General features: G+C 46.5%; 2 protein-coding genes across 3 annotated transcripts in view; one reads left to right on the top strand and one right to left on the bottom strand.

Moving 5' to 3' along the window:
* RAB6B (RAB6B, member RAS oncogene family) overlaps nucleotides 1–5,256 on the top strand; it is a gene marked incomplete at both ends in the record, with an annotated part of 54,660 nt that extends 49,404 nt beyond the window's left edge. Inside the window, 3 exons of one of the 2 annotated variants that reach the window (XM_079704493.1) lie at nucleotides 762–855; nucleotides 3,499–3,565; nucleotides 5,192–5,256. In XM_079704493.1, the coding sequence (XP_079560619.1) occupies nucleotides 762–855; nucleotides 3,499–3,565; nucleotides 5,192–5,256 (226 nt within the window). The remainder of the gene's footprint in view (nucleotides 1–761; nucleotides 856–3,498; nucleotides 3,566–5,191) is intronic. The other variant, XM_079704494.1, reaches the window with a different exon arrangement.
* Nucleotides 5,257–12,721: 7,465 nt separating this feature from the next.
* Nucleotides 12,722–26,382, bottom strand: part of SRPRB (SRP receptor subunit beta) — a gene marked incomplete at its 5' end in the record, with an annotated part of 32,179 nt that continues 18,518 nt past the window's right edge. Inside the window, 2 exons of the mRNA XM_079705085.1 lie at nucleotides 12,722–15,021; nucleotides 23,548–23,602. Coding sequence (XP_079561211.1) covers nucleotides 14,808–15,021; nucleotides 23,548–23,602 — 269 coding nt within the window. The 3' untranslated portion in view covers nucleotides 12,722–14,807. The remainder of the gene's footprint in view (nucleotides 15,022–23,547; nucleotides 23,603–26,382) is intronic.

The raw sequence follows: 26,382 nt of genomic DNA, 5'->3' as shown, positions 1-26,382 counted from the left end.
TGAGTGGAGCCATATGCACCCGGCTGGCCCAGCAGCGCATGGTCTGGGCCCGGCCTCAGGGCAGACACAGACACAGCAGCACTCGGGCTCCCACCGGCCCTGCCCCTGTGAAAGGCCTGGCTGATGTGGGTGTGGCTGTGAAGGGCCTGGGCCTCCGCTGTGTCTGGGTGGGACGCTCTCCGTGGAGAGGCTGCTCCGCACCGTCCTCCAGGCACAGGGCTGACCCAGCGCCCTTCCCTGCGCTGGTCCACTCATCTCATGGGGCAGATGGAGCAATGAGTCATGGACTGAGGGCTTCCTGAGATGTACTCTGACCGTTCAGGGAATAATCTGAATTAGAGGCTGCTTTCTTTGAATCTTGTCCTTGAAGTGAAGAAAACGGAGTTCAAAGCCCAGCTCCTTTGCAGTAGGTGACCTTGGGGGCATTACTTTTAACCTCAGTGTTCTCATTTGGAAAACGGGGCTGATGGTACCACCCAGAGAGGCAGTCTGTGGCTGGCAGTGCTTTACGAACGTTGGCTCTGGCCGTGGTGACCCTGGGAAAGGGACAGCAGCCACCTGCCCCAGGGCCTGCTCCCAACCTGGACGGAGCTGCCAAGCAGTAGGGAGGGGCTGGTGTCCTGCTGCGCCCTGAGGGAGCCCTGGGGTCCAGCCCTGACCCCAGGGCTGACGGAGGGGCCCCCATCATCTGAGGCTGCTCCCTCCGCCCCCACCAGGGGCTACTTCCCTACTGAGCTGGTCCCCTTTCGCCTCCCCTCCAGGCAGATAACCATCGAGGAGGGGGAGCAGCGCGCCAAAGAACTGAGCGTCATGTTCATCGAAACCAGCGCGAAGACCGGCTACAACGTGAAGCAGGTGGGCTCCGCCGCCTTCGGCCAAGGGCTAGTGACTGGCGGGGGGCGTCCACCCGCCAGATGGGGAGCGAGCAGCCTCCAGAGCTCTACTGCTCGCCCTCAGGCTCTCGGGGCTGTGGGATCAGCCAGCAACTTCGAGGAGGCCGGGAGAAGTAGCGTTCCCCTGCTTCTTACCTCACGTGGGCCGGACGTGCAGGAGAGCCTATGCAATCAGCATTTTGGGGTTCCTGCCTTGTGCTTGGCAAGCGCTCAGGGCTGTGGCGGTCCAGGCAGGCTTGGAGAAAAGAGCCCACCCACGGTGCGGTCGGAGCTCACGGTGGCGGGGAGGCCTGGGAGTCAGAAGCCTCAGAGGAGCCATAGAGGGGGTGGGGTTAGGGCTGAGCCTGGAAGCAGGGGGCTTCTCCTGGGCCCACAGACCCCCAAGGAGTCCACGTATGGAATTCAGCAGGTCAGTGGACTTAGGTGGGAAACAAGTGTCTCTGCGTTAACCTCTGACAGGTCTCCAGCGTTTCCTGCAGCTGTGAGGTAGGCAACACAACTCCGTATGTTGGCAGCGCCTGTGGCTTTATCACGATAGAGGTCACAGCCGCTTTCTTATCACCTTATGGCGGTGTCGCAGGTCTCTTGAACTTTCTCCCACCTCAGTGTCTCAGGGGCTGTCAGACCCCCTGCCGGCTTCTGCTCTTTAACAGGTTCCCGAGGAAGCACAGGCGCTTCTAGTCACAAGTCTGTATCTTTAAAGATTTTAGAAGTTTGTTTCGATACTAAATGGTTTCGTTTACATAGAACTTATACGTAATTCATTGCACACACTTAAAAGGAGCCCATAGGCTTCGCCAGCCTGCCAAAGGAATCTTTGGTTCAGAAAAGGTGAGGAACCCCTGTCTGCAGGGAAAAGGGGACTCGGAGAGGTGATGAGGAGCGGGGGTGGCCTGGGCCAGGGCACCGGCATGGGCACAGGTGCCGCTGGAGGGGTGTCGGGGCCTGGCTGGGGGTCACTTCTGCCCTGCCGGCCCCAGCAGTGTCCAGGGGCACTAGACAAGCTGCCAGTGCAGCAGCCGGCCTCACGCAGTGCGGCTTGACCCCGCCTGGGCCGTGCCTTGCCAGTGGGAGGTGGCGGAGGAGCAGGAAGGGACGGAATGGGCGGCGCCGAGCTCCCAGGACTCAGTGCCGCCCCCACCGCCGCCGCCAGCTGGAGGGTCATCAACAGGGCTCCCTTCCCTCCCACCCCTTCCCAGCCTCCTTCGGAGTAAGGCCAGGGTGGCCGTGGTGTCACCTGGAGGAGGGAGCTCCCTGCCCCTGGAGGCCTGCAGGAGACACTGGCTGCCGCTCTGTGTGGCCCTGGTGGAAAGGCTTGGGGGGCAGGGAAGCAGAGGGCAGCAGCCCCGAGGGCAGGTAGCCTCCGCCCCCCATGGTCAGGGAGATGCCGGTGCCCCCCTTTCCAGATTGCTCTGGAAGCCAGGCGATGGTCTGAGCCGGAGTTGTATATGGTCAGTTCTAAGTCTGTGTGGCGGAGAGGCATCTCCATGCAATGCAGCCTCCTGGACTCTGAACGTGAGCATGTCTGCTCTCAGAAGCCCCCATGTGACCCCAAGAGCTTCCATCTAACTCCCACTTCTGCCAGCCACGCTCGGAGCCCCTCTGCGGCCCACTCACAGGGTCCATACCATGCAGAGCCCACCAGCGGCTTCCCCGCCCGGACCCTTACCGCCTTTGGTCCTGTCACCCAGCCTGGGTGCTCCCATGTGGCTGGGCTCTGGGGTGAGACCTTGAATAAGACTCACCCTGTCTTCAGAGAGCTCAGACAGTGGAGAAGTGTTAAGCCCAGAGCTCACCTAGTTCCTGCAGTTGGTGTTTGTAGAGAAATGGAAGAGAATTTGGGATCTTCTGGTGCCTTGTATTTCTGCCTTGTACCACCGTCACCTGCTAGGTGCCACGCACGTGCACACACACACACACAACCACATGCACACAGTCCTCATGCACACTGTACAGACTTACACGCACAGAAACCCCACATGTGTACATGTACACACCATACACACTCATTCCCCTACAGATGACACACATCCACACCACACCACCCATACGCCTCTACACACAATATGCACATCGCACTCACCCACACCCAAGCAAACCCACAATGTCACATTCACACTCCTGTGTCCTTATTCCCTCCGAAAAAAAATCTCTCTCCGCTGTGACTGTGTGGCCCTGACTCCCAGCTGCCCCGATGCCCGTGGACTCGCAGGGCTCCCTGAGGAGAGGGTCGTTGTCTCAAGGGCAGGTCGAAAGTCCCTTCCCCACACCGGGTCCCTACATGGGCGGCGGGCCAGAAGCTTGTCTCCCGGGACCTAGATCGTTTTCTGCACTGGGGTAGGTCCCTGCCATCACCATGACCCACACTCAGCCCCTCGTGACCCTGTGGCCAGCCTGCCTGGGTGAGAGGCCTGCCGGGGCCCAGCGCCCTGAGAGGTGCTGGGGGCACAGGTGGGAGGAGTTGGGTGCAGCCCCTGCTGTCCAGGGTGCAGTCAGGGGGACAGTGAGCAGAGCCCGAGGTCGGGGTGAGAAGGGTCAGGGGTGGAGACACCGGCAGCAGGAGGGCAGGGACGGCGGCTCACGCTGCGTCTGCCCCTCTCCCCAGCTCTTCCGACGCGTGGCCTCGGCGCTGCCTGGAATGGAGAACGTCCAGGAGAAAAGCAAAGAAGGCAGTATCCTTTTCCTTTGACAAGTGAGGGAAAGATGTGCTGCAGAAGCCATTTAGTCATTGATTTATCCGCGTGGTATGTGAGAACAGTGGACAGACCCTTGCCAGGTCTCCAGGCCAGCCTTCCTGGCAGACAGCTGTTCGGCGGGGCCTGCTCTGTACAGGGATGAGGCTGAACTCCAAGGTCCTTAAGACCACATCCAGCTCGAACCACCTAAGCTTCCAAAACAGTGTGGGAATGCCAGAGGGATGTGTGTGGAGTGACCGTGCGGGGAGTGAGAAATGGTAGGTGCCCTGCTTTCCAGTGAACGCAGATTTGTATTTCATGGGGACACGTAGAATCTCCATTTCTGTGCGTTCAGACCTGTACGCGAGATGACTGCCCCACCAGGTGTCTCCTCCCCTGCCTGCCCTGCACAGCCCGGGTCTCCCCACTGCTCTGGGGGCGGGGTCTGCACACCACCCACACCGTCCACCCCAGAACTCAGGCCACACCCAAAAGCTGAAACGGAGGCTCAGAGAGGTGGTCTGATCTGCCCAGTGGGAAGGAAGGCAGTTGTTCATTGTCTATTTACTAGTTTATTTATAGTCTGCCATGTTGGAAAAAATGTGTGTTTATGTATATATACGCTACGTACACACAAAACAGGATAAAAATGTACATAAGAAAATTGGGGTTTAGGGAAAATCAGGAAAAGTCATGGACAAAGTCATACTCAGAGTATGCCATGGCCAGGTGGCCAAAAAGTGGTGAGGAGGGAAAGTGGTAATTGGCCTTTAGGGGAAGCACGGCTCTTTATAGCACGTAGCTTCTGAAGAGCCTCTCCCAGCGTCCTTACCCAGGGACCACAAAACCTCCCTAGGACACGGGCAGCAGGTCCCATAGCAGGGCTGCTCCAACCCCTACCCACTCCCAGCCCCACAGGAAGGGCGATTCTGTGCAGTGCTGTGACCAGGCCTGGCTTGACTGGGGCTTCAGCCTGGTGAGGGCAGAGGGAGCGGCCTGGCTGTGCACTTTCCACCCGCTCCACTGGCGGTTCCGATCGGTGCTTCTCCAGCCCACAGTCCCCACGGTGCCCGTGAAAAGGGCTGGAGAGGGGCTATGTTGACACCCTCCCCAGGGATGTGGGTTCTCACAGCAGCCGCCTCAGGGTCTAAGCGACCCGTTCTGACGGGAGCTCGAGGGGTCGGGGTTGCTGTGCCCACCTGGGCAAGGCCTGTGTAGCCCTGCACTTTGCGAGGTGGGTTCCGTGCCCGGCCGGCAGGCTCCACCTCCTGGGCACTTTGGGGTGGGGCTGATAGGTAACACGGCCGAGGCCGAGGCTGGTCACCGGGAAGCCTTCTAAGAAAGGGTCTGTCGGGCCTGTGTTTAGATGATGGTCCCACAGCCCAGGACAAGTTTTACTTCTGGTGGATACTGGTGAGGGCATGTGGAAGGGTCGGGGAAGAGGTGGAAAGGTGGGAGCTGGTGACCCTGCCTCCTTCCCACCCAGGCAAAGAAAAGAGCAAGTTCCTGGGTGTTTGCTGAGGGACAGAGGGGCTGCGCAGGGTAACTTAGGGGGCACCGGGGCAGGAGCGGGGGCGGCAGCTCCTCCGAGAGAGTCGTCTTCCTTAGCCCCGCCCCCTGCAGTGATTGACATCAAGCTGGACAAACCCCAGGAGCCTCCGGCCAGCGAGGGTGGCTGCTCCTGCTAATGCAGCCTGACCGCAGGCTTCCTCTGACACTACTCGCTTGTTGTGTTGCTTCCTATTGGTTAGCTTCCTAAGGGGGGGTGGGAGATGAGCTTATCCAGATGGGAGGATTTTTCTTTTCTCTCTGTCTCTAGGAGTCGGGGTCGGGGGGTTGGGGAGGGAGGCTGGGCATCAGGGATCACGTCACTCTTAACAGCTGTTACTTAAACAACTATTTTTTGGTTTGGTTGTAATATATTGTACTTTATTAAGATTGCCAAAAACTGTTAAAATTAAAAAAAAAATTTAAACCATGTGTATACAACTTTTTGCCAGATAAAAATGTAGTCATTTTTATTTGAAAGATGTGCTTTTTCGTTTTTGTATATTTGTAAACTTACAGAGAACCTTTTCCACACACCTCCTCCTTCCTGTCCTCTTTGAGCGGTTCATCACCTCTGCTGTCCTCCCACCCCCAGACCAATACATTTAAACAGTTAACTGGGCGATTTAATTAGGTTCCAATCCCCGGGCTGTCTGGCCCAGACCAACCAGCATCCACCAAACAGGCCCTACCTGGTTAAATCAAACACTGATTGAATGAAACAGCCTCTCAAGAGGCGGCGCTGCCTCTGTCCTTCGTCCATGGCCAGAGTGGGGCATCAGCCACGGCCCCGAGCTGAAATTAAGGCCTCGTGAACTGCAGGGGGCCCAGCCGCAGGCCCACTGGGATCATCTCTGCCTCTTTCCCCTCCCTGAAAAGCCTTGAGAGGGCACTCGCCACAGGCAACCGTCCGCTCTCTGTGGTCCGCCTGTGACTGGCAGGACAAGAGGTCACGGGAAGGAAGGAAGGACGGGGTGCTGTTGGCAACTGTGGGCTGGTTCATAGACTGGGGGCACCATACGTAGTTCTGAAAATGTTTTAGCCAACCTGTCCAGAGGTCAGCACACACCGCTGGGTGGCAGGGAAGGGAAGGGCAAACGGAATCTCAGCGTGTGCCCCCTGGAGCCCTCCTCCTTGGATGCCAGGAAAGCTGGAGCCTGTATCACACAGTATTGGCCCGTCTGTGGTTGGGGAAGGCAGGGTCTGCAGACCGGCCACCTGGAAGATGCATGTTTGCCCATCCTTGGTTGCTAATACTGTTGATGCTGTTCTGCAAAAGCTGACTTCTTGACGTGTTTCTGCCACTCTGGCACAGTGCAGTTGAAATCTTTGTGCACAGACCTTTGCAGATATTGTAGCAGCACTCTGCTTGCCTGAGGGTAGGGCTGAAGTGGGGTCCCCAGAAGACTTCCCAGAGAGAGACGCCCTTGCCATGTTGGACTCATTTCTGAGAGGACTTAGACCTGAGGACCTATCTGTAAAATCTCGGAAGAGAACTCTCTCTTTCACTAAGTGATGTAGCCTGCTTGGCCAGCATTCCAAATAGACCCAGACTCACCACCCCTGAGCTGGCACAAAGCCAGGCAGTGGGCAGCCACTGTGGCCAAAATCGGTAAGCCCTGCCCTCCAAGCCGGCATTGACTCTTCCTCCAGGCCGCTATTGGGCTTGTCATAGATGAGCTAAATGACCATCTGGGGTGTGGTAGGGGGTAAATTCCTCCATAAAGCAGGGCTATGACAAGTTATTGCAATGAATTTGGAACTTCTCAGAAACTAATCCAAACTGGCAGCCCGTAAGTGCAGCAGGACCTGGCAGGACTCATTGATAAGTTGTCCAGTGGGTCTGTCACACACTCAGCTAAGGGGACTGCGTGTCAGAGCTGATCTTTAGAGAGGAGTGTATCTTCGGGTGAAGAAAAGAGGAAGCAGGATTCCCACTGAGCTCCTCTTCCAGAAGGCATAGACCAATGTACGAACGTAATTCCAGTGTCAAGTGTTGAGTTTTTATATGTGTGTACATAATTATATATAGAGATAGACTTGTGTATACACCTTCCACACACACATTCTCACAGAGATTCATGTGCTCAATGTATATTCTTGTTCTTCCTCCTCTCAAGTTGGAACTTGCATTGTGATAACAGTTTTGGAAATTCAAAAAAGTACTGCAACGTGTTGAAATAAGAAATACTTAATATTGTCCCAAAACTTGTGATTGTCTTGCCATCAATAAAATACTGCATAGATGTGTTAACTACAGGCAAAACTAGCCCCTGGGAATATGTGCACTGTTTCTGTCTGTACTTGTATGCACAGGTGTGCATGCCCACGTGGGCCCGTAGCCCCACCATGGCACACCCCCAAGTGGTGCTTGTTGGAAGAGTGCTTACTTACCTCGTGAGAACTCATAGGAGTCCAGGTGACAGCACCCGGCTTGGCTGGCAGTGAGGGCCATTGCTTGTGGCCCCTGGGACAGCCCCCTTTGCAGGGATCTCTTTGGGTCTCAGTGAATGAATGGATGGTGGGTTTTTATGTTCTTGGTACTAAGAGTACTTTTTCTTAAAACATTCTTGTACAAAAAGGTAGAAACTCAGTCCCCTTCTCATGTGCACACATATTGAAGGCACCACTTTTTTTTCCATCACAGCCGAGAAGAATAGTAAGAGACGCAGTAGATACAATGTGGCTTGATGTGGCGTAGGTGAGCCCTCCTTTTCCAGTGCGTCCACAACATCCTCTCTCCTGAGCCCGGGCTCATTCTCCCATCTTGGTGGTGCCACACCGTTCCATGGGCACCCTCCTCGGGCCTCATCCCCACCCCTCATTCCTGGGTCTGTCAGGGCAGCCAGACCTCCAGCACAGAAGGGTGTTGGCTCCTTGGCTCCCGTTTTGGGCAGGTGCCATCACTGTCCTCTTGCTTGTAGCCAGGATCTTGTCTCAGAGTTAAGGTTCAATAATGAAATGATCAGGTTCCCTTGAAGAAAATATCATGAAATTCCTCAGCATACACAGTGAGAGTATCCTATCGTTGCCGAATCCAGGCAAAGGGGAGGAATCCTTTTAGGAAATGATCTCAGTTTAGCCAGTGGTTCAGTCTGTCTCCCCACAGAGCAGCCCTGACCTGGGGGTAGAGCTGGGTCATCTTCTGTAGCCCTCTTTTTTACTTCGAGGAATCTCAAAGAAAAGCTGTCGGTAAAGCTCCTGTTTTGTGGGCATCTGAAAAATTGAGCATACGGTGGGAAAAGCAGGAAGCGTATTTATGAATGTACACATGTGCCAGAGTGAAAGTGTGGCGCCGGCATCTTGAGCACTAGAACTGCAGCTGTGTGGTCCGAGGTGAGCAAGTGCTGACTCCGTCAGAGGCCTCCCTGCCGTCACTGTCACCACTCTCTTCCTGTCAGCATCCTCAATCGGTCTGGAATGTCCCAGGTTCGGGGAGCAATGGCCAGATACGTTCAAGTGTCTCAGGCAACAGAAACAAGGGTTGTATGGTGGTAGCTAAGGGTGCAGAACACATCTTGAGTGCAATGTCTCTGTCTTCCTGGTGGCCAGTCAGTGCTGGGAGCCCCTGCCCTCAAGTACCAGGTGTGACAGTAATGGCACCGCTGGCTTCGGTGTCCTGCAGGCAGAGCAGCCTCATTCCTTCATGTGGCGGAAGGCGGGTGAGGATGTCAGGATGTGAGAACAGGTAGCTGAGGGCTGTGAGGTATGTCTGAGCCACACAAAGGGCAGCTGAGCTGAAGTGTCTGTGCATTAACCCGTGCGCACTAGTTTCCTAACTACCTCTCCCCCAAGAATGTGAGGCATTGTCCCCTGGCTACAGCTGATCGAGGCGGAGAGCTCAGAACCCTTCCTGTGGCAAGGCAGGAAAACCAAGACTGAGAAGGGTCACTTGCTCACGGTCACCCAGTAAGCCAGAAGCGGTCAGAACCAAGGTGTTTCCACTCTTCATCCACTGCTGACCTGTGTGTAACAAATGTGACGGTGCACTGGCACACAGGGCTGCTGTGCACGCGTGCTCCTCAGGCCATCTCTACTCTGGTTTGGATGTAAGCCTGTCCAGCGTAGCTGAGTGGGGCAGGAAAGAACCCACGTACATTTCAGGCTCCTCCATTGCAGAGAAGGGCCAGTCCCCAAGTCCACTCTGATTGTCAGACCAGGGCACCCTTTGGACTTTTTGTTTGAAATGGACTGTTTCAGTGTTCCAAAACCTTGAGCGCTCAGTGTGTGAACTCCCTGGACACCAGACCCCCTGCCTCCCTGTGTGGCTGACACTCCGGGCAGGGCGTGGCTTATCCTTGCAGTGGGGTTCAGACCTTCCTTCCAGTGCAAAGCCTCCATTCATCGACGGCCAGCCTGTATCACATGTGTGTCACCTTCCCCGTCGCCCGTCCCCATAAAAGTGATTGGCACAGAGGGTGGCATTTCCATCTCTCACTGGCTCAGCAGATTTAAATGGCCACATTGACTTTACATAAAACTGTGTAAAATGTGGAAGACTCAGCATGTTGATCAAACAATAAAGTGTCCTAATTCTCAACACAAAGGCTCTTGTCTAATGCTTCGAGGTGGTGCAGTCATATATGGGTGGGGGGTGCGGGGCGTGATGTGGAAACACAGATTTCTTCAAGTGCATTCTCCACGAAGACCCTCCTCTCATGTCTCGGTGGTGTGTTCACCATCCAAAGCCCTTTGCTTCTCCCTTCTGTTCACCTGGGCTTTCCACCAATTCAGAAGGGGGAAAAGGCAGGACGCACTAGTAAGATTAAATGCACACTCACTTCCGTAATCTCCATTCTGCCTGAAGGCTGATGGAAACTCCAGGCAGAACGGAGACTCAGGGCTGTGAGTCATCCCTGACAGGGCTCCCGTCATCCCTGCTTTCCACTCGCCACGGCTGAGGGCCAGGAAGGGTGGGTACAGGGGCTGGATCTCCCTTCCAGTGATTTCTAGAAAGTATTTAAAGGCAAGAATTCAAGGTGAACCATAATCACCTTTCAGATGACACTAAGCTGCCTCCTATCCTCCAGCATCACCCCACACCAATCAGAGAACCTCCCTGAGATGGCCCTTCAGGTCTCAGTCACCTCAAGACTAAAAAATGCCCTGAAGGCCAGGAGAGTGGTAGGACCAATCCAAAGAGGACGCGAAGGCCAAGATTAGGCCCAGAATTGCCCTGGTCTGAGAATGCTGGGGATCCTGGGGCTATAGGGAAAGCCAAGTTCACCAGGTCTTATTCTTCCTCAAGTTCAACTTCAATAATTACCTTTCCCCTTTAAAGGTACTAAAGTTTCTGGAACACCCTCCAATCTGCCACCTCAAGGAAGCCATCTCTGATTAGGAGGAACAGGAAATAGGTGTCCCTGCCCACTGAGCCTAACCTTCCTGGCTGCCAGGTGTAAACTCTAAGGTAGAGGAGGTACCGGGCCTGTCAGGGGGCACAGGCCTGAGAGCCGAGTGCACGTGCTTGTACGGACCAGATCAAAGCAGAGTAAAGCTGTTCCAGACAAGCAGTCATTCCCCAAGAGTGTGGTGCTCAGGGCCACATGACTGCAGACGGGAAGGGCAGTGGGCCATCCCCCTGAGCGTGGTGCTCACACGGACGTCCAGCAGCCCCCTTCCCCTGCGGGAGAGGGAAGCACTGCTGGGCTTCCGCAGACGTGAATGTGAAGATCAGGGTTGAGGTGAATGTCCTCCTACCCGGAGTGCCCTGCTTGCCGTCAAGGGACATCGCTCAAGGTGGCTTTTCCTATATCACTGTAGCTGTGTTTTGCTGTCCAGTGACCAAGGGTGCAGACAGGAGCTTTGATAATCCTGTGCTAACTGCAAATTTTTTTTAAAAGCATAGTTTAGTTGAAACAAAAAGCTCTTAAGTCAAAAGAACACCAAGTGCCTCACCCACGACAGGACCACAGGGCGGACGCTGGGATCGCAGGAGACACTGAGACACGGGTCATGTTGGGGCTGCAAGGGTGGCGCAGCAGGAGAAAGGGCGAAGGTGAGGGCAGCCCTGAGGCAGTTGACCTTGGGGCCCGTGCGGGTCGTGGTGGGGGGGCGGTTCAGTGCAGCCAAGATGGAGCCCATGCTAATGAGGGGAGAGCAGGGGCCGCATGGAAAGGGCACATTTCTTCACCTCAGAAAGTGACCATATGCCCATAAAAGCAGGAATTGTGCCATACTTAGTATTCCTGGAGCTGGGTACGGTGCCTGGCGTTTTCGGAATGAATAAACGCCATACACGGTTCTTGTGAGTAGTCAACAGTTTAGGGCTTCGTAGCTGAAAAAGGAAGTGGGACTACCTGCCTGTGCAGAAGTCGGGTGAGGTAACCAACCACCTTCAAGTAACTGAAGGGCTGAAATAGAAGAGGTTAGCATCTAAACTGCTGCTAATGCACCTTTAGGTGAGAATGGGCATAACCAGTTGAAGCTTTGATAATTCCATTATAAATTCAAACCTTAAAAAAGAAAAAAAAAAGCATAACATTCTGGCTGAAATGATCTCAAACCGACAGAACACAGCCAAGTGCCTCACACACAGCAGGGCCACCGGAATCCCAGGGGCGCTGAGACACAGGGCATGGGGAGATATGAGCAGACCTCAGGGATTCCCCAGCAACAGCATCTGTTGTTGGTCAGGAGCTAAGATCCCAGCAAACCGTCAGGCACCCGGCAGCAGAGGGGCTACCAAGGTCCCAAAATGCTCGGAAAGTGTTGAAAAAGCTAGAAGAAACAGGCGGCCTCGGTCTGCGGGTGTGCTCAGTACCCACGGAGACCCCATTCCGGAAGCGGCTGGTATGTACCAGGACAGTGAGTGCCCAGGGCTTGCTGGTCACAGTTGTCTCCACACCGGCACCACACCACGCCTGGCCTTCCCCACTCACAGGGCACAGGCCCATTCACATCAGGTGGCAGCGGCCCCAACATGCAGTGGCTCAGACGCTGCCACGTTCCCAAGGAGGTGTTTCAGGCCACGGCTGTCTCACCTGTGACACACAGTCACGCCTAGTCTGCTGGTCCCTGTGACCTCACAGCCCTCTTTCCACTCTGGCCATACCAGCCTCCCATCCCATGAAGAAATGGGCCTACTTTGGCTGAACGGGTTCAGTGCCACAGAAAATAATTTGACCTCCCATTGAAAACCCTTCCAAGCTCCCAAGGACTAGTCACCATGACCTCACCCTGGCCGGGACCCACAAGAGTGGGGTGGCTGTGGCACAGGGTTAGGAAGCAGGATGGGACTATGCGACCTGCCTGCTTCCTTCACCCTGTGAGCAAAACTACACAGGGCTTGTGGCCCAAAGAACTTAGAAACGAAACACACTAAAGGCACGCATGATACTACAGGAGGCCACATCGCCTGTGAGGGTGCTCCCAGGAGCCCCAGGTGCTTGGTAGAGGTCATGTTACGCATGCAGATTCCTGAGACCACACCCGATCTGCTGCTGAATTGAATGCTCAGAAGCAGGGTCCTCGGGTGAGCTCTTTAACACCCATCAGTTAATTCTGACGCACACTAACATCTGAGAATCACTGTTTGAGACATAACTTTCCTTTTTCAAAAGACCATCTTTAGGTCTTGAATAAAATTCAACCTGGCTCCCGTACTTCAAGTCACCTGTTCTGTGTATTGCTTCCTCCGATAAAGCAAAACAGTTTATTACCAGAAAAAAACAACAAAGACGCTGAGAGAACACACATGCCTCTTAACGGAAGCATCAAGCCATTGATGTTTATTCAGGTGAGCATCACCTACGATTATGTGAACATGTCACATTCCTTTTGAGCTTCCGGTTCACTGATCTTCCTTAAATCTTCACCCACTTCCTTAAATTACTACTCGGCTAATAAGGAAAGGGCAAGAAAGAGTCCAGAAGACAGTAATAACATTAGCAGCAGTCGGGCTTCCCAGTAAGAACCCTGCCACGGTCATACATTTTTTTTTTTTTTGCGGTACGCGGGCCTCTCACTGCTGTGGCCTCTCCCGTTGCGGAGCACAGGCTCCGGACGCGCAGGCTCAGCGGCCATGGCTCACGGGCCCAGCCGCTCCACGGCATGTGGGATCTTCCCGGACCGGGGCACGAACCCGTGTCCCCTGCATCGGCAGGCAGACTCTCAACCACTGCGCCACCAGGGAAGCCCGGTCATACTCTTAATGTCTTCTCCGCGTGAGCTTGGGTTTATTTCATACTCCAGCAGCAAGCTGTGTGATGCAGGGTGTGCGGGCAGGGGAGGAGGGGCCCTGGAGTCCCCTCACTCGGAGCCAGAGTGACACACAGGAAGGGGAGACAGCAGGCAGAGGCCTGGGCCGTAGTGTATGTACGTGGGGGCCACACTCACTGGGACGTCATCAGCTCCATGCTTCTCTCCTTTGCCTCTCCCCATCCCTCAAGACTGGGTTAGGCGCCCCACTGCACACTCCTGGAGCGCCCAGCGCCTCTGCTGTTAACTGCACTTCCCGCACTGCTCTGCGATTAGGGTCTCACTTATCCACAGCCACCCCTGTCTCCTTTGAGGCTTTAGTTGGCTTGTCCCTGAGTGTGTGAGGTAGGGATTGAAGAGTTTGTTCTTATGTACACTGCAATCACTAGGCCCTGGAAACTTGGAGTTGGCCCTGAATCCTAAGACGTGCTCCCATTTGTACCTACTCTACCACTCTATTTAAATGCTTTAAGCTAGACAGGCTGTTTTGCTTACCAAGAAATGTATTAATCATTTATAAAAGCCATTAAAAAAGCCATACATTTAAGAAGACAGCAAACAACCTCACTTTGAAAACGCCATTTTTTTAAACCATCAGTGAATATGCACTTTAAAAATCTACAGAGAACTTTTTTCATTTTGAATTTGTTCCACAGCATTCAAGCTGACAGTAAAAATAGGAGCTCATCAAACAGCACATGAAGATAGCCCAGGAGCATTCATGCATCCAGAAAAACAGAATAGCTTCTAAATCTCCATATATTCCCCAGTTGAGGGAAACCACTAGAATGTACATTTCTAGCATACATTTTAGTGGCATTTGGGGATTTAGCACTTATAGTTCTATCACCTGGGGACGACTCCTAGGGTTCACAACATGTTTTTGAAACCTAAGTGCTATGAGGCTGGAGTGTGGACAAGTCACTGAGCTGATGAAGAACAGACCACTGTCAACACAGCCCTGCTGTTTTCAACCTTCCTTCACATGTCAGAGACCATATTGTAATTGCACCTACAAATCTGAAAATTCACAGAGGACTACATGATGTACTGCCCATGAATGTCAAAGGCAATTGGAAATCACCCAGTTCCATACACAGACAGGTTTGTTTCCAGGAAAAAGAGACCAAAGCACAGAAGCAGAGGACAAGAAAACATTTTAGATGATATTATATTCTCATGATAATATCCTCTCTACGTGAGGTTGGCTTGTTAGACCTTGACCTTACATCAAGCATATGCTAAAGGGACCTTACATACACTTTGAAAAGGGAAGACACGAATCAAATAAAACTAACCAGCTTGAAAGCAATAAGGGAGAACTGAACTTAAAAACTTCCACACTGGTTTCAACAATAATTTGTTTCCAGAACAAGGAAAAGTTCCTAACTATATTTGTACCCCTTCTTTATCAACTCCAGACTACCACATCCTTTTCCACAACTGTCAGTCACACACATACACATTCGCGTCTTGTGTTTGGATCTGGCCCTCAGGCGATTTTAGCCAGCCACTTCTCCAAGTCCTGGATGTCAGCAGAGCCAGCGTCCCCTCTTCCGCCCTTGGCACTACACTCCAGGAACTCCACTTTGAGGGGCAACTGTGAGAATTCAAATTCTTTGCCTTTCTTTCCCAGCTGAGCAGTGGCAGTGCTAGAACTGTCCAGTATGCTGGGGGCAGCAGAACGGGTGACTCGTAGAGTATTGCTGTGAGACAAAAGGAAAATGAGTCAGGAAGCAAAAAGAGCTTAATTTTTATATAACAATTAAAGGCCTTTAGGAAGTCATATTAATTCCTAAATATTTCAGCACTCATTTAAATAATTCATCATAAAACTGTCAATTATGCTATTAGGATTGTTGAATATTTGCATTTATAGGTCACTCTCTTGGACAGACAGGATACGGATCCAACCTAACATGGCCAGATGACAGGAGGTTTCTAATGAACCAAGGTCACACCAACCTTCTTCCAGTTCAGTGCCCCCTTCTACTAGGATTTCCTGCATGATGCCATTTTAAGATATAGTTTTAAACTACCCGCTATAAGTATTATAAAACCTTTCTGAAAAGTTTCTGAAAGTGAAGTGTGGGTAGATAGGGTATTTATATTTACCTTGAGTCTATCTGGATACAGAGCTTAGAAATCCACAAACTACAGACTCTCATATCCAGTTTGGGTACAATTACTATTCTCCAATCTCTTTAACCACTAACACTTTCCCAATTTAAGTCACTTAACTGCCACCTGCTGACCCTAATAAGAATTGCAAAAACAAGGCTCATTTGTCTACTTCTCTCCCCCTTTCTGCTGTCCAGAAGCAGAGGAATACAGGCTGACAATGTGCTTTCTTACAAAATAAAGCATTTCTTGGTGCTGTAAGATTTCATGAAAACTAGAGAAGAATCCACAGGAAAACTAAATACCTTGCTTAGAAAGACACACATAGATGGAAAACGTATTTTAAAAACAAATAATACAGGGAAAAGCATTTGGGGAGGAGCACGTAGGGCCTTCTAAGCAAGGTGGTGGGTCCATGGGTATTCTTCACCTTACTATTCTTTAAACTCAATATATGTATCACATATACTCTTTTACATGTAATATATTTTACAATTAAAAAAAAACTCAAAAGGAAAAAAAGACATTATATCCAGCTCTTGCCATAAGGCCACGTAAACATAGTAAATCTTGTAATTCAGAAGACTATGAAATGCTTCAAAGCTGATAAGGCCTAATTCTCATAAACACAGGATTAAACTAAATTTAGACTCCTAATTTAACTGATATTAACCTTTATAACTTTTTTTTTTTTTAATGGCTGTGTGGGGTTCGTTGCACGTGGGCTTTCTTTAGCTGCGGTGAGTGGGGACTGCCCTTTGTTGTGGTGCACAGGCTTCTCATTGCAGTGGCTTCTTTTGTCACGGAGCATGGGCTCTAGGTGCGTGGGCTCAGTAGTTGTGGCTCGCGGGCTCTAGAGTGCAGGCTCAGTAGTTGTGGCAGAGGGGCTTAGTTGCTCCGTGGCATGTGGGATCTTCCTGGAGCAGGGCTCGAACCCGTGTTCCCTGCATTGGCAGGTGGATTCTTAACCACTGCGCCACCAGGGAAGCCCCCTTTTATAACTTTTTAACATTTTATTTCACTGCTTTATAATACAGCATTTCTTTCTGTATTGTTTTTCTACGGCCCTTTAGAGTGAAAAACAAATGGACTAAGGAAAACGTGTTTTAAACATGGGAAGACTTGGACTATGCTGTTTAAAAAAATGGGTATACAAATATTATGACTGTTTTTGTCCAAAAGATAATTCTCAACAATTGCAACAGAAATGTTAGAAAAACAAATCAGCTAATTCCATTTTTTTTAGCTTAATGACAAGCAATATGCAGTCTCAAAAGAGTGAACATCAAGAATAGGAGAAGAGGTGATGAACATGCAATTTCAGAAAGGACAGAAACCACTGAAAGTGACACCAGCAAGATGGCAGAATGGGAGTTTTCAGCTCAAGTCCTCTCACAGAAACGTCAATTTGAATAACCATCCACACAGAAGAATACCTTCATGAGAGGTAAGAAATCCAGGTTAGAGATTACAGCAGCTGGGTATAACACAGAAATAAGAAAAGATGCATTGAAGAGGGTAGAAAGGACAGTTCCACATTACCCACGTTACTGCTCCTGCAAGCCTGAACAATGCAGCATGGAGAGATATGATTCACACGGGGGAAGGAGAGTGAAGTGAGCACCTACTGTGTCATGGAACCTAGCTCCTGGCCAGCCCCAGTAGACACAGGTACCTGGACAGCCATGACAGATTCAGTTTCCAGGCCAGCTTCCATGGACCCAGGCAGTAGGCCCACCCACCCACAAACCCAGAAGCAAGGCCAACCTGCCTAGGGACTCCAGCAGCAAGCCCACCCAGAATCTCTGGCTGGACTGACTAGAGAAGTGCTTTCTCTGACAAAGTTAGTCTATAAAGACTAGAAGGAGTGATTACTTTTTCAAATGTGCAGACACCAAAATAAGGACACAAGGATCATGAAAAATCAGGGAAACATGACACCACCAAAGAAAGAAGATAAAGCACCAATAACTGACCCTAAAGAAATGGAGATCTACAAAGTGCCTGGCAAAGAATTCAAAATAATCATCTGAAAGTCCCATAAGCTACAAAATAACACAGAAAACTCAACAAAATGAGGGAAAGAGTAAGCGAACAAAATCAGAAAGTCAACAAAGATATAGAAACCACGAAAAACAAAAATTCTGGAGCTGAAGAACACAATAACTGGATGTGAAAAATTCAACAGCAGACTCAATCAAGCAGAACAAAGAATCGGAGAGCTTGAGCACAGGTAACTTGAAATTACTCTGTGAGAAAAACAAAAAGAAAAAGAGAAAAAGAGTGAAGAAAGTCTTATGGGCATCATAAAAGGAACCGATATATACATTATGGAAGTCTCAGAAAGAGCAGATAAAGACAAAGAATCAGAAAGCTTATTTAAAAAAATAATGATAGAAAACTCCCAAATCTGGGGAGGGAAATGAACATCCAGATCCACTAAGCCCCTAAAACCCCAAATGGATTAAACATAAAGAGAGCTTTAATGAGACACATTATAATCAAACTGACAAAAGTCAAAGAGAGAATGTTGAAAGCATTAAGAGAAAGGCCAACTGTCACAAACAAGGGAAAATCCATAAGACTAAAAGTGGATCTCGTAGCAGAAGCCTTGCAGGCCAGTGGAGAGTGGGATGATATATTCAAAATGCTGAAAGAAAAAAATTGCTATCCAAGAATACTATACCCAGCAAAACTGTCCTTCAGATATGAAGGAGAGACAAAAGCTTTCCCAAACACACAAAAGCTGCAGTTCATCACTACTAGTCCTGCCTTATAAGAAATGCTAAAGGGAGTTCTTCAAGGTGAAGTAAAACTAATCAAGAACATGAAAACATATGAAAGTATAAAACTCACTGTAACAGTAAGAATATACTAAAATTTAGAATACTCTAGTATTGTAATTGTGATACATAAATCATTTTTAACTCTAGCATAAAAGCTAATGACAAAAGTAATAAAAATAACTATGACTACAATAATTTATTAATGGATACACAATATAAAAAGATGTAAATCGTGACATGAGTAACATAAAATGTGGGGGAAAGAGAAGTTAATGTATACAAATTTTTGTATACAGTCAAAGTTGTTATCAGCTTAAATTAGACTGTCAGTATTATAAGATGTTTTATATAAGCCATGACAGTCACAAAGAAAATACCTGTAGTAGACACACAAAATAAAGAGAAAAAAGTCAAAGCATAACAATACAAAAGAAATCATCAAATTACAGAGGAAGAGAGGAGACAAAGGAACTATGAAACAGTCAGAAAACAATCAACAAAACAGAGTAAGTTCTTACCTATCAATAATTACTTTAAATGTAAATGGTTTAAATTACCAATCAAAACAGAGTGGATGAATGGATAAAAAAACAAGCTTGAACTACATGCTATCTCCAAGAGATGCACTCTCGAGTTAAGGTTCAAAGTAAAGGGACAGAAAAACATACTCTATACAAATGATAAACAAAAGAGGGTAGGGCTGAATACGTAAATAGCAACAAAATAGACTTAAGTCAAAAATTGTCACAAGACACAAAGAAGGTTATCATATAATAAAGGGGCCAATTCATCAAGAGGATAAAATAATTGTGTATATATACATATATATATGCACCCAACATCAGAGAACCTAAATAAATAAATGGGATACATCACATTAACAGGATGAAGGATAAAAATCTTATGATCATCTCAATAGATTCAGAAAAGGCATATGACAAAATTCAACATCCTTTCGTGATAAGAACTCAACAAAATAGTTACAGAAGGTATGTACCTCAAAATAACAAGTGCCATATATGACAAGCCCGCAGATAATATCATACTCAATGGTGAAAGTTAAAAGCTTTTCCTGTAAGATCAGGAACAAGATAAGGATGCCTACTCTTGCCACTTCTATTCAACATAGTACTGGAAGTCCTAGACAGAGCAATTAGGCAAAAAAAGAAACAAAAGGCATCAAAATCAGAAAGGAAGAAGTAAAATTATCTCTGATTTCAGATCACTTGATCTTAAATATAGTAAACCATAAAAGACCCCCACAAAACCCAGAAATAATAGACTCAGTAAAATTGCAGGATACAAAATCAACACACAAAAACAAGTTCTGTTTCTATGCAGTACTAATGAACTATCAGGAAAAGAAATTAACAAAACAATTCCATTTATAATAGCATCAAAAACAATAAAATACTTACGCATAAATTTAACAAAGTAGGTGAGAGATCTGTACACTGAAAGCTATAAAACAGTGATGAAAGAAACTGAAGACACAAATAAATGGAAAAATACCCCTTGTTCATATATTGGAATAATTTACATTGTTAAAATGTCCATCTATAGGGGACTTCCCTGGTGGTCCAGTGGTTAAGAATCCGCCTTCCAATGCAGGGGATGTGGGTTCAATCTCTGGTCAGGGAACTAAGATCCCACATGCCACGGGGCAACTAAGCCCGCACACCACAACTACTAAGCCCACGTGCCACAAACTACAGAGCCCACTCTCCCCAAACTACTCTCTGGAGCCTGCGCGCCACAACTAGAGAGAAGCCCGCAGGCTGCAACAAAAGATCCCACATGCCGCAACAAAGATCCCATGTGCCGCAACTTAGACCCGATGCAAACAAAAAAATCTCCATCTATAAATTTAATGGAATCTCAATCAATATTCCAATGGAATTTTTCACAGAAAGAGAAGAAACAATGGTAGCATTCATATGGAACCACAAAAGAACTATAATACTCAAAGTAATCTTGAGTAAGAACAATAAATCTGGAGGCATCACATTTCCAGATTTCAAATTATATTGCAAACCTATAGTAATCAAAACAATATGGTACTATAAAAAGACATATAGATCAATGGAATAGAATAGAGAGCCCAGCACAAACCCATGCATATACAGTCAACTAATCTTCAACAAGGATGACAAGAGTATACTATAGGAAAAGGATAGTCTCTTCAATAAACGGTGCTGGGAAAACTGGATATCTACGTGCAAAAGAATGAAACTGTGTATGTTATACGATACACAAAATCAACTCAAAATGGATTAAAGACTTAAATATAAGACTTGAAGCCATAAAAATCCAAGAAGAAAATGCTCACTGACATTGGTGTTGTGGAAATTAGTTTTAAGATATGAGACCAAAATCAAACAACAAAGCAAACATAAACAAGTGTGATTGTATCAAACTAAAAAGCTTGTGCACAGCAAAGGAAAGAATCAACAAAATGAAAAGATAACCTATGGAATGGGGGAAAATATTTGCAAACCATATATCTGATAAGGGTTAATATCCAAAGTATGGTATTTAGCAATATGTTTTTGGATCTGTCCAAAAACATACAACCCAGTAACAAAAAACCCAAATAATCCAATTTAAAAAATGGGCAAAGGACCTGAACAGACATAGAGGACATATGAATAGTCAACAAGTACATGAAAAGATGCTAAACATCACTATTCATCAGGGAAATGCAAATCAAAACCACAATGAGATGTCACTTCACACCTGACAGAATTACTAACATTAGAAAAAAAAAGATAAGTGTTGGTAAAGATATGGAGAAAAGGGAACCTTGGTACATTGTTGGTGGGTATGTAAATTGGTACAGCTATTATAGAAAACAGCACTGAGATTCCTCAAAAAATTACAAATAGAACCACTACCATATGAATCAGCAATTCCACTTCTGGACAGTTATCTGAAGGAATTGAAATCAGGATCTCGGAGAGGTATATGCCTTCCATGTTCACTGCAGCATTATTAACAATAGCCAATATATGGAAGCAACCTAAATGTCCATCGAAGGATGAACAGATAAAGAAAATGTGGAACATATATATAATGGAATATTATTTAGCCCTGCAGAAGAAATTCCTGCCATTTGCGACAACATGGATGGACCTAGAGAACATTATGCTAAGTGAAATAACATAGAGTAAGACAACTACCATTATGATTAATCACACTTATATGTGGAATCTAAAACAGTCAAACACATGGAAGCAAAGAGTAGAATGGTGGTCACCAAGGTGGGGGGCAGGGGGAAATGGAGAGATGATGGTCAAAGGGTATAAAGTTTCAGTTACGCAAATAAGTAAGTGCTAGAGATCTACTATATAGCATAGTATTCACTGTACACTTAAAATTTGCTAATAGGGTAGATCTTATGTTAAGTGTTCTCATGAAATACATACACACACAAATAATAAAGTATGTAGGAAGAAACTCTGGGAAGTAATGGATATTTTTATGGCCTGGATGGTGATGATGGTTTCACAGGTGTATGCTTATCCCCAAATTGAGTTGTATACATCAAATATGCACAGCTTTTTACATATCAATTATACCTCAATAAAGGGGTTAAAATTTTCTTTTGATATTCAATTTGAAGGCATGATGTATTTGATAAATCTAATTGAATGGCTAACTTTTCTTCTATTATACATTAAAAAGTTTAAAGCACATGGGATTGAATATATCATTCTCAATTGAAAAAAAAAAACCAACAAGCCACAGAAAATGACAGACCAGGGCTGGTAAAATTTTTCTGTAAAGAGCCATAAATTAGATATTTTGGGCTTGTGGGTGATATTTAGTCTCTGCCACATATTTTTCTACTTTTCTTCTTTTCTTGCCTGTCCTATAAAAATGGGAAACTACTCTTTGTTGGCAGACCCTCAACGGGAGTTTGTCAACACCTGAAGCAAACCATATTCTACTAGACTCTAAGCTCCTGAGTACAGGAACAACATCACACTTCTTATAGCCACATCCTAGAGCAGGTCATGGCATATTTAGACAAATTATAGGTGCTTATTAAATGAGCAAAGGAGAATGTAAATGATAATGGGAAAAAAATTTACTAAAAGTTGAGTTTGTACAATATTTCCTCATCAGATTCTTTTATTAAAAATATCCTTACAGGGCTTCCCTGGTGGCACAGTGGTTGAGAGTCTGTCTGCTGATGCAGGGGACATGGGTTTGTGCCCCGGTCCGGGAAGATCCCACATGCCGCGGAGCGGCTGGGCCCGTAAGCCATGGCTGCTGAGCCTGCGCGTCCGGAGCCTGTGCTCCGCAACGGGAGAGGCCACAACAGTGAGAGGCCTGCATACCGCAAAAAAAAAAAAAAAAAAAAAAAAAAAAAAAAATATATATATATATATATATATATATATCTCCTTACATAACAGCATAAGAAAACATAACTTGCTCTATTATAATGTTGATTGTATCTCCTATGTAAGCAACCTGTTAGCTAACTCTTACAAATCAGTAGAACACAGAGATATGCTAGATTCCTTAAAATTCAAAAGCTTATAGCTCAATTCACAATTTTTTTTTTAAAAACATTATTTATTTATTTATTTTGCAGGCTGCATTCTTAGACTTTGAAGATCAGGCTTCAGGGTTCATATTATTATTTTATTTTATTTTATTTTTTGCGGTACGCAGGCCTCTCACTGTTGTGGCCTCTCCCGTTGCGGAGCACAGGCTCCGGACGCACAGGCTCAGCGGCCATGGCTCACGGGCCCAGGCGCTCCGCGGCACGCGGGACCCTCCTGAACCGGGGCATGAACCCGCGCCCCCCGCATCGGCAGGCGGACCCCCAACCACTGCGCCACCAGGGAAGCCCCAATTCACAAATTTTTAAACACTAAAATCAAGCTAAATGATATCGCCACATAGCTTGAAAAGAAAAAACACACTACAAGATAGTATCATAGATTTTTATATTCTTCTGAAGAGTTCCCTTCTTGTTCTGTCAACAAAAATTTCTATGGCTTTCAAATTTAGTTTTTAAATCCTTTCATATCTACTATAAACTAGGTCTAGAAACAGTGGGAAAACAAATTGAGCTGTAGTCTCAATAAACCTGAGATTTTCTTTCCACGAAAACTTTAAATACCTATAAACATCCCATTAATACTTTTTACAGTTCCATTAATTCTGTTGTCAATTATTTAACAAGTATATTTCACACCAATCTTCAGGCTAATTGTGATAACCATACAAAACCAAAGACCTTAAGCAATATATACATATTTCCTAAGTGTTAAGAGATACAGTTAACCAACAGGACTTATTCTTACTTACATTTCTTTTTCAAGCTGCTGCTGAATTAACTTTGCTGATTTTGCCATTGTAATGTCTGTAAAGAAATAAAGACATTGCTGTTGTTTAAAGCAGAAGGGGTCTTTTCCCAAGACTTCTTGCACATATGGAAAATTCCTATTTAAACCAGTAAGTTTCCTTGCCCCACCATTAAAAAAATTTTTTTATGTTACATTGGATTATAGTTGACTTACAATGTTGTGTTAGTTTCAGGTGTACAGCAAAGTGATCCAGTTACACATATACATATATCTATTCTTTTTCAAATTCTTTTCCCATCTAGGTTATTACAGAATATTGAGCAGAGTTCCCTGTGCTATACAGTAGGTCCTTGCTGGTTATCTATTTTAAATATAGTAATGAGTATATGTCAATCCCAAACTCCCAATTTATCCCTCCCTACAACCCCACCATTTTTTTAAAGATCTTTTTTTTAAAATTTATTTTTATTCTTATTTTATTTATTTATTTTTGGCTGTGTTGGGTTTTTGTTGCTGCACACGGGCTTTCTCTAGCTGCGGCGAGTGGGGGCTACTCTTTGTTGCAGGGTGTGGGCTTCTAATTGCGGTGGCTTCTCTTGTTGCAGAGCACGGGCTCTAGGTCGTGGGCTTCAGTAGTTGTGGCACAGAGGCTCAGTAGTTGTGGCTTGCAAGCTCTAGAGTGCAGGCTCAGTAGTTGCGGCACATGGGCTTTGTTGCTCCGTGGCATGTGGGATCTTCCCGAACCAGGGATCAAACCTGTGTCCCCTGCATTGGCAGGCAGATTCTTATCCACTGTGCCACCAGGGAAGCCCGCTTAAAGAGCTTTTTATCACTAGTAGTTCCATTATCAAAGTAAGCTTTATATTTGCACGAATATTTATATTACAATAATGCTTACAATTAAGCTGGTGACCCTAAAATTGAGAAGCTCTTTCACAGAAGTTTTCCACATCTTACAGACACTTGAAATCAACACATATACTGTATACATAAGTCCAGCCAATGTAATAAGAAGAGAAGCTACCAGCTTTGTGATTTTAGCAAGACCCTTCACTCCAATAGAAATACCCTACCTGTCATATAAACCTAAACGAAGAACATTTCCAGCTGATACTAAGATGGTATGTTATGGCATCAAGTGCACTTTGGTAATAAAAAAGCACTGGTTTGGCACCAGCAGAAGCCAAATAAATATAGAAGAAATAAAGAGGTCGGGTAATGACCCTAAGACTGATTCCCGATAGGTGACTGATAGGGTTACTACTAGCTCACCTTGGAGAAATGCATTGAGCTTTTCACAGAATGAGAATATTAGGTCTGAAAGAGGACTAAAGATCGACTAGTCTATCTTATTTTTAGTTTTCTAGAAAAGAGAGATTATTTTATTATTCAGGTAACATTGGTTTATAACATGCTTCATGTGTACAACATTATGATTCAATTTGTGTATACACTACACCTTGCTTACTACCAAAAATTTAGTTTCCATCCATCACCATACAGTAGTGGGTGCAAATATCTTTCTGAGTAAGTGTTTCCATTATCTTTGGATAAATACCCAGAAGTGGAATAGCTGGATCCCATGGCAGTTCTATTCTTAATTTTTTGAGGACTATCCTTACTGTTTCCCACAGTGGCTGCGTTTACATCCCCATCAACAGTGCACAAGTGTTCCATTTTCTCCACATCATTACCCGCACATGTTATTTCTTCTCTTTTTGACAACAGTCACTCTAACAGTTGTGAGGTAATGTCTAATTGTGGCTTTGACTGGCATTTCCCTAATAATTAATGATGTTCATCTTCACTAGTGATGAATATCTTCATATGTGCCTGCTGACCATTTGTATATCTTTTCTGGAAAAACATCTATTCAGGTTATCTGCCCATTTTTAAATCAGGTTTTTTGTTGTTGTTGAGTTGTATGGGTTCTTTATATATTTTGGATATTAACCCCTTATCAGATAATATGATTTGACAATATCTTCTCCCAGTCAGTAGGATGTCTTTTCATTTTGTTGATGGTTTCCTTTCCTGTGCAGAGCTTTTTAGCTTGATATAGTACCACCTGTTTATTTTTGCTTTTGTTTGCCTTACCTGAGGAGGCAGCTCCAAAAACATATTGCTAAATCCCACGTCACAGTCCGAACTCCCTGTGTTCTTCTAGGAGTTTTATGGTTTCAGGTCTCCTGTTCAATCCTTTAATCCACTTTTGAGTTGATTTTTGTGTATGGTATAAGAAAATAGTCTACTTTCATTCTTTTGCACGTGGCTGTACAGTTTTCCCAACACCATTTACTGAAGACACTGTTCTGTCTCCATTGTATGTTCTTTGTGCCTTTGTTGTAAATTAATCGTCTATATGTTTATTTCTGGGCTCTCAATTCTGTTCCATTGACCTGTATGTCTGTTTTTTTTCTGCCAAATACCATGCTGTTTTGACTACTATAGCTTTGTAGTAATATGTAAGGAATTTTTGTTCCATTTCTGCAAAAAATGGCATTAGGATTTTGACAGGGATTGCTGCAATGAATCTGCAGATTGCTTTAGGTAAAATAGACATTTTAACAATGTTAATTCTTACAGTCTACGAGCATGAAATATCTTGCCATTTCTTTGTGTCTTCCAATTCTCTCAACAATGTTTTATAGTTTTTAATGTATTGTGGGATCTTAGTTCCCTGACCAGGGATTGAACCTGCACCCTCAGCAGTGAAAGTGTGGAGTCCTAACCACTGGACCGCCAGGGAATTCCCATCCTTGGTTAAATTTGTTCCTGGGTATTTTATTGTTTTTGCTGCAATTTTAAATGGGACCGTTTTCTTAATTTCTCTGTT

Source organism: Hyperoodon ampullatus (genome assembly GCF_949752795.1).
Source record: "Hyperoodon ampullatus genome assembly, chromosome: 5".
Lineage (NCBI taxonomy): Eukaryota > Metazoa > Chordata > Mammalia > Artiodactyla > Ziphiidae > Hyperoodon > Hyperoodon ampullatus.
Note: the sequence above shows the minus strand (reverse complement) of the source record. Positions and strands in the feature narration are given on the sequence as shown.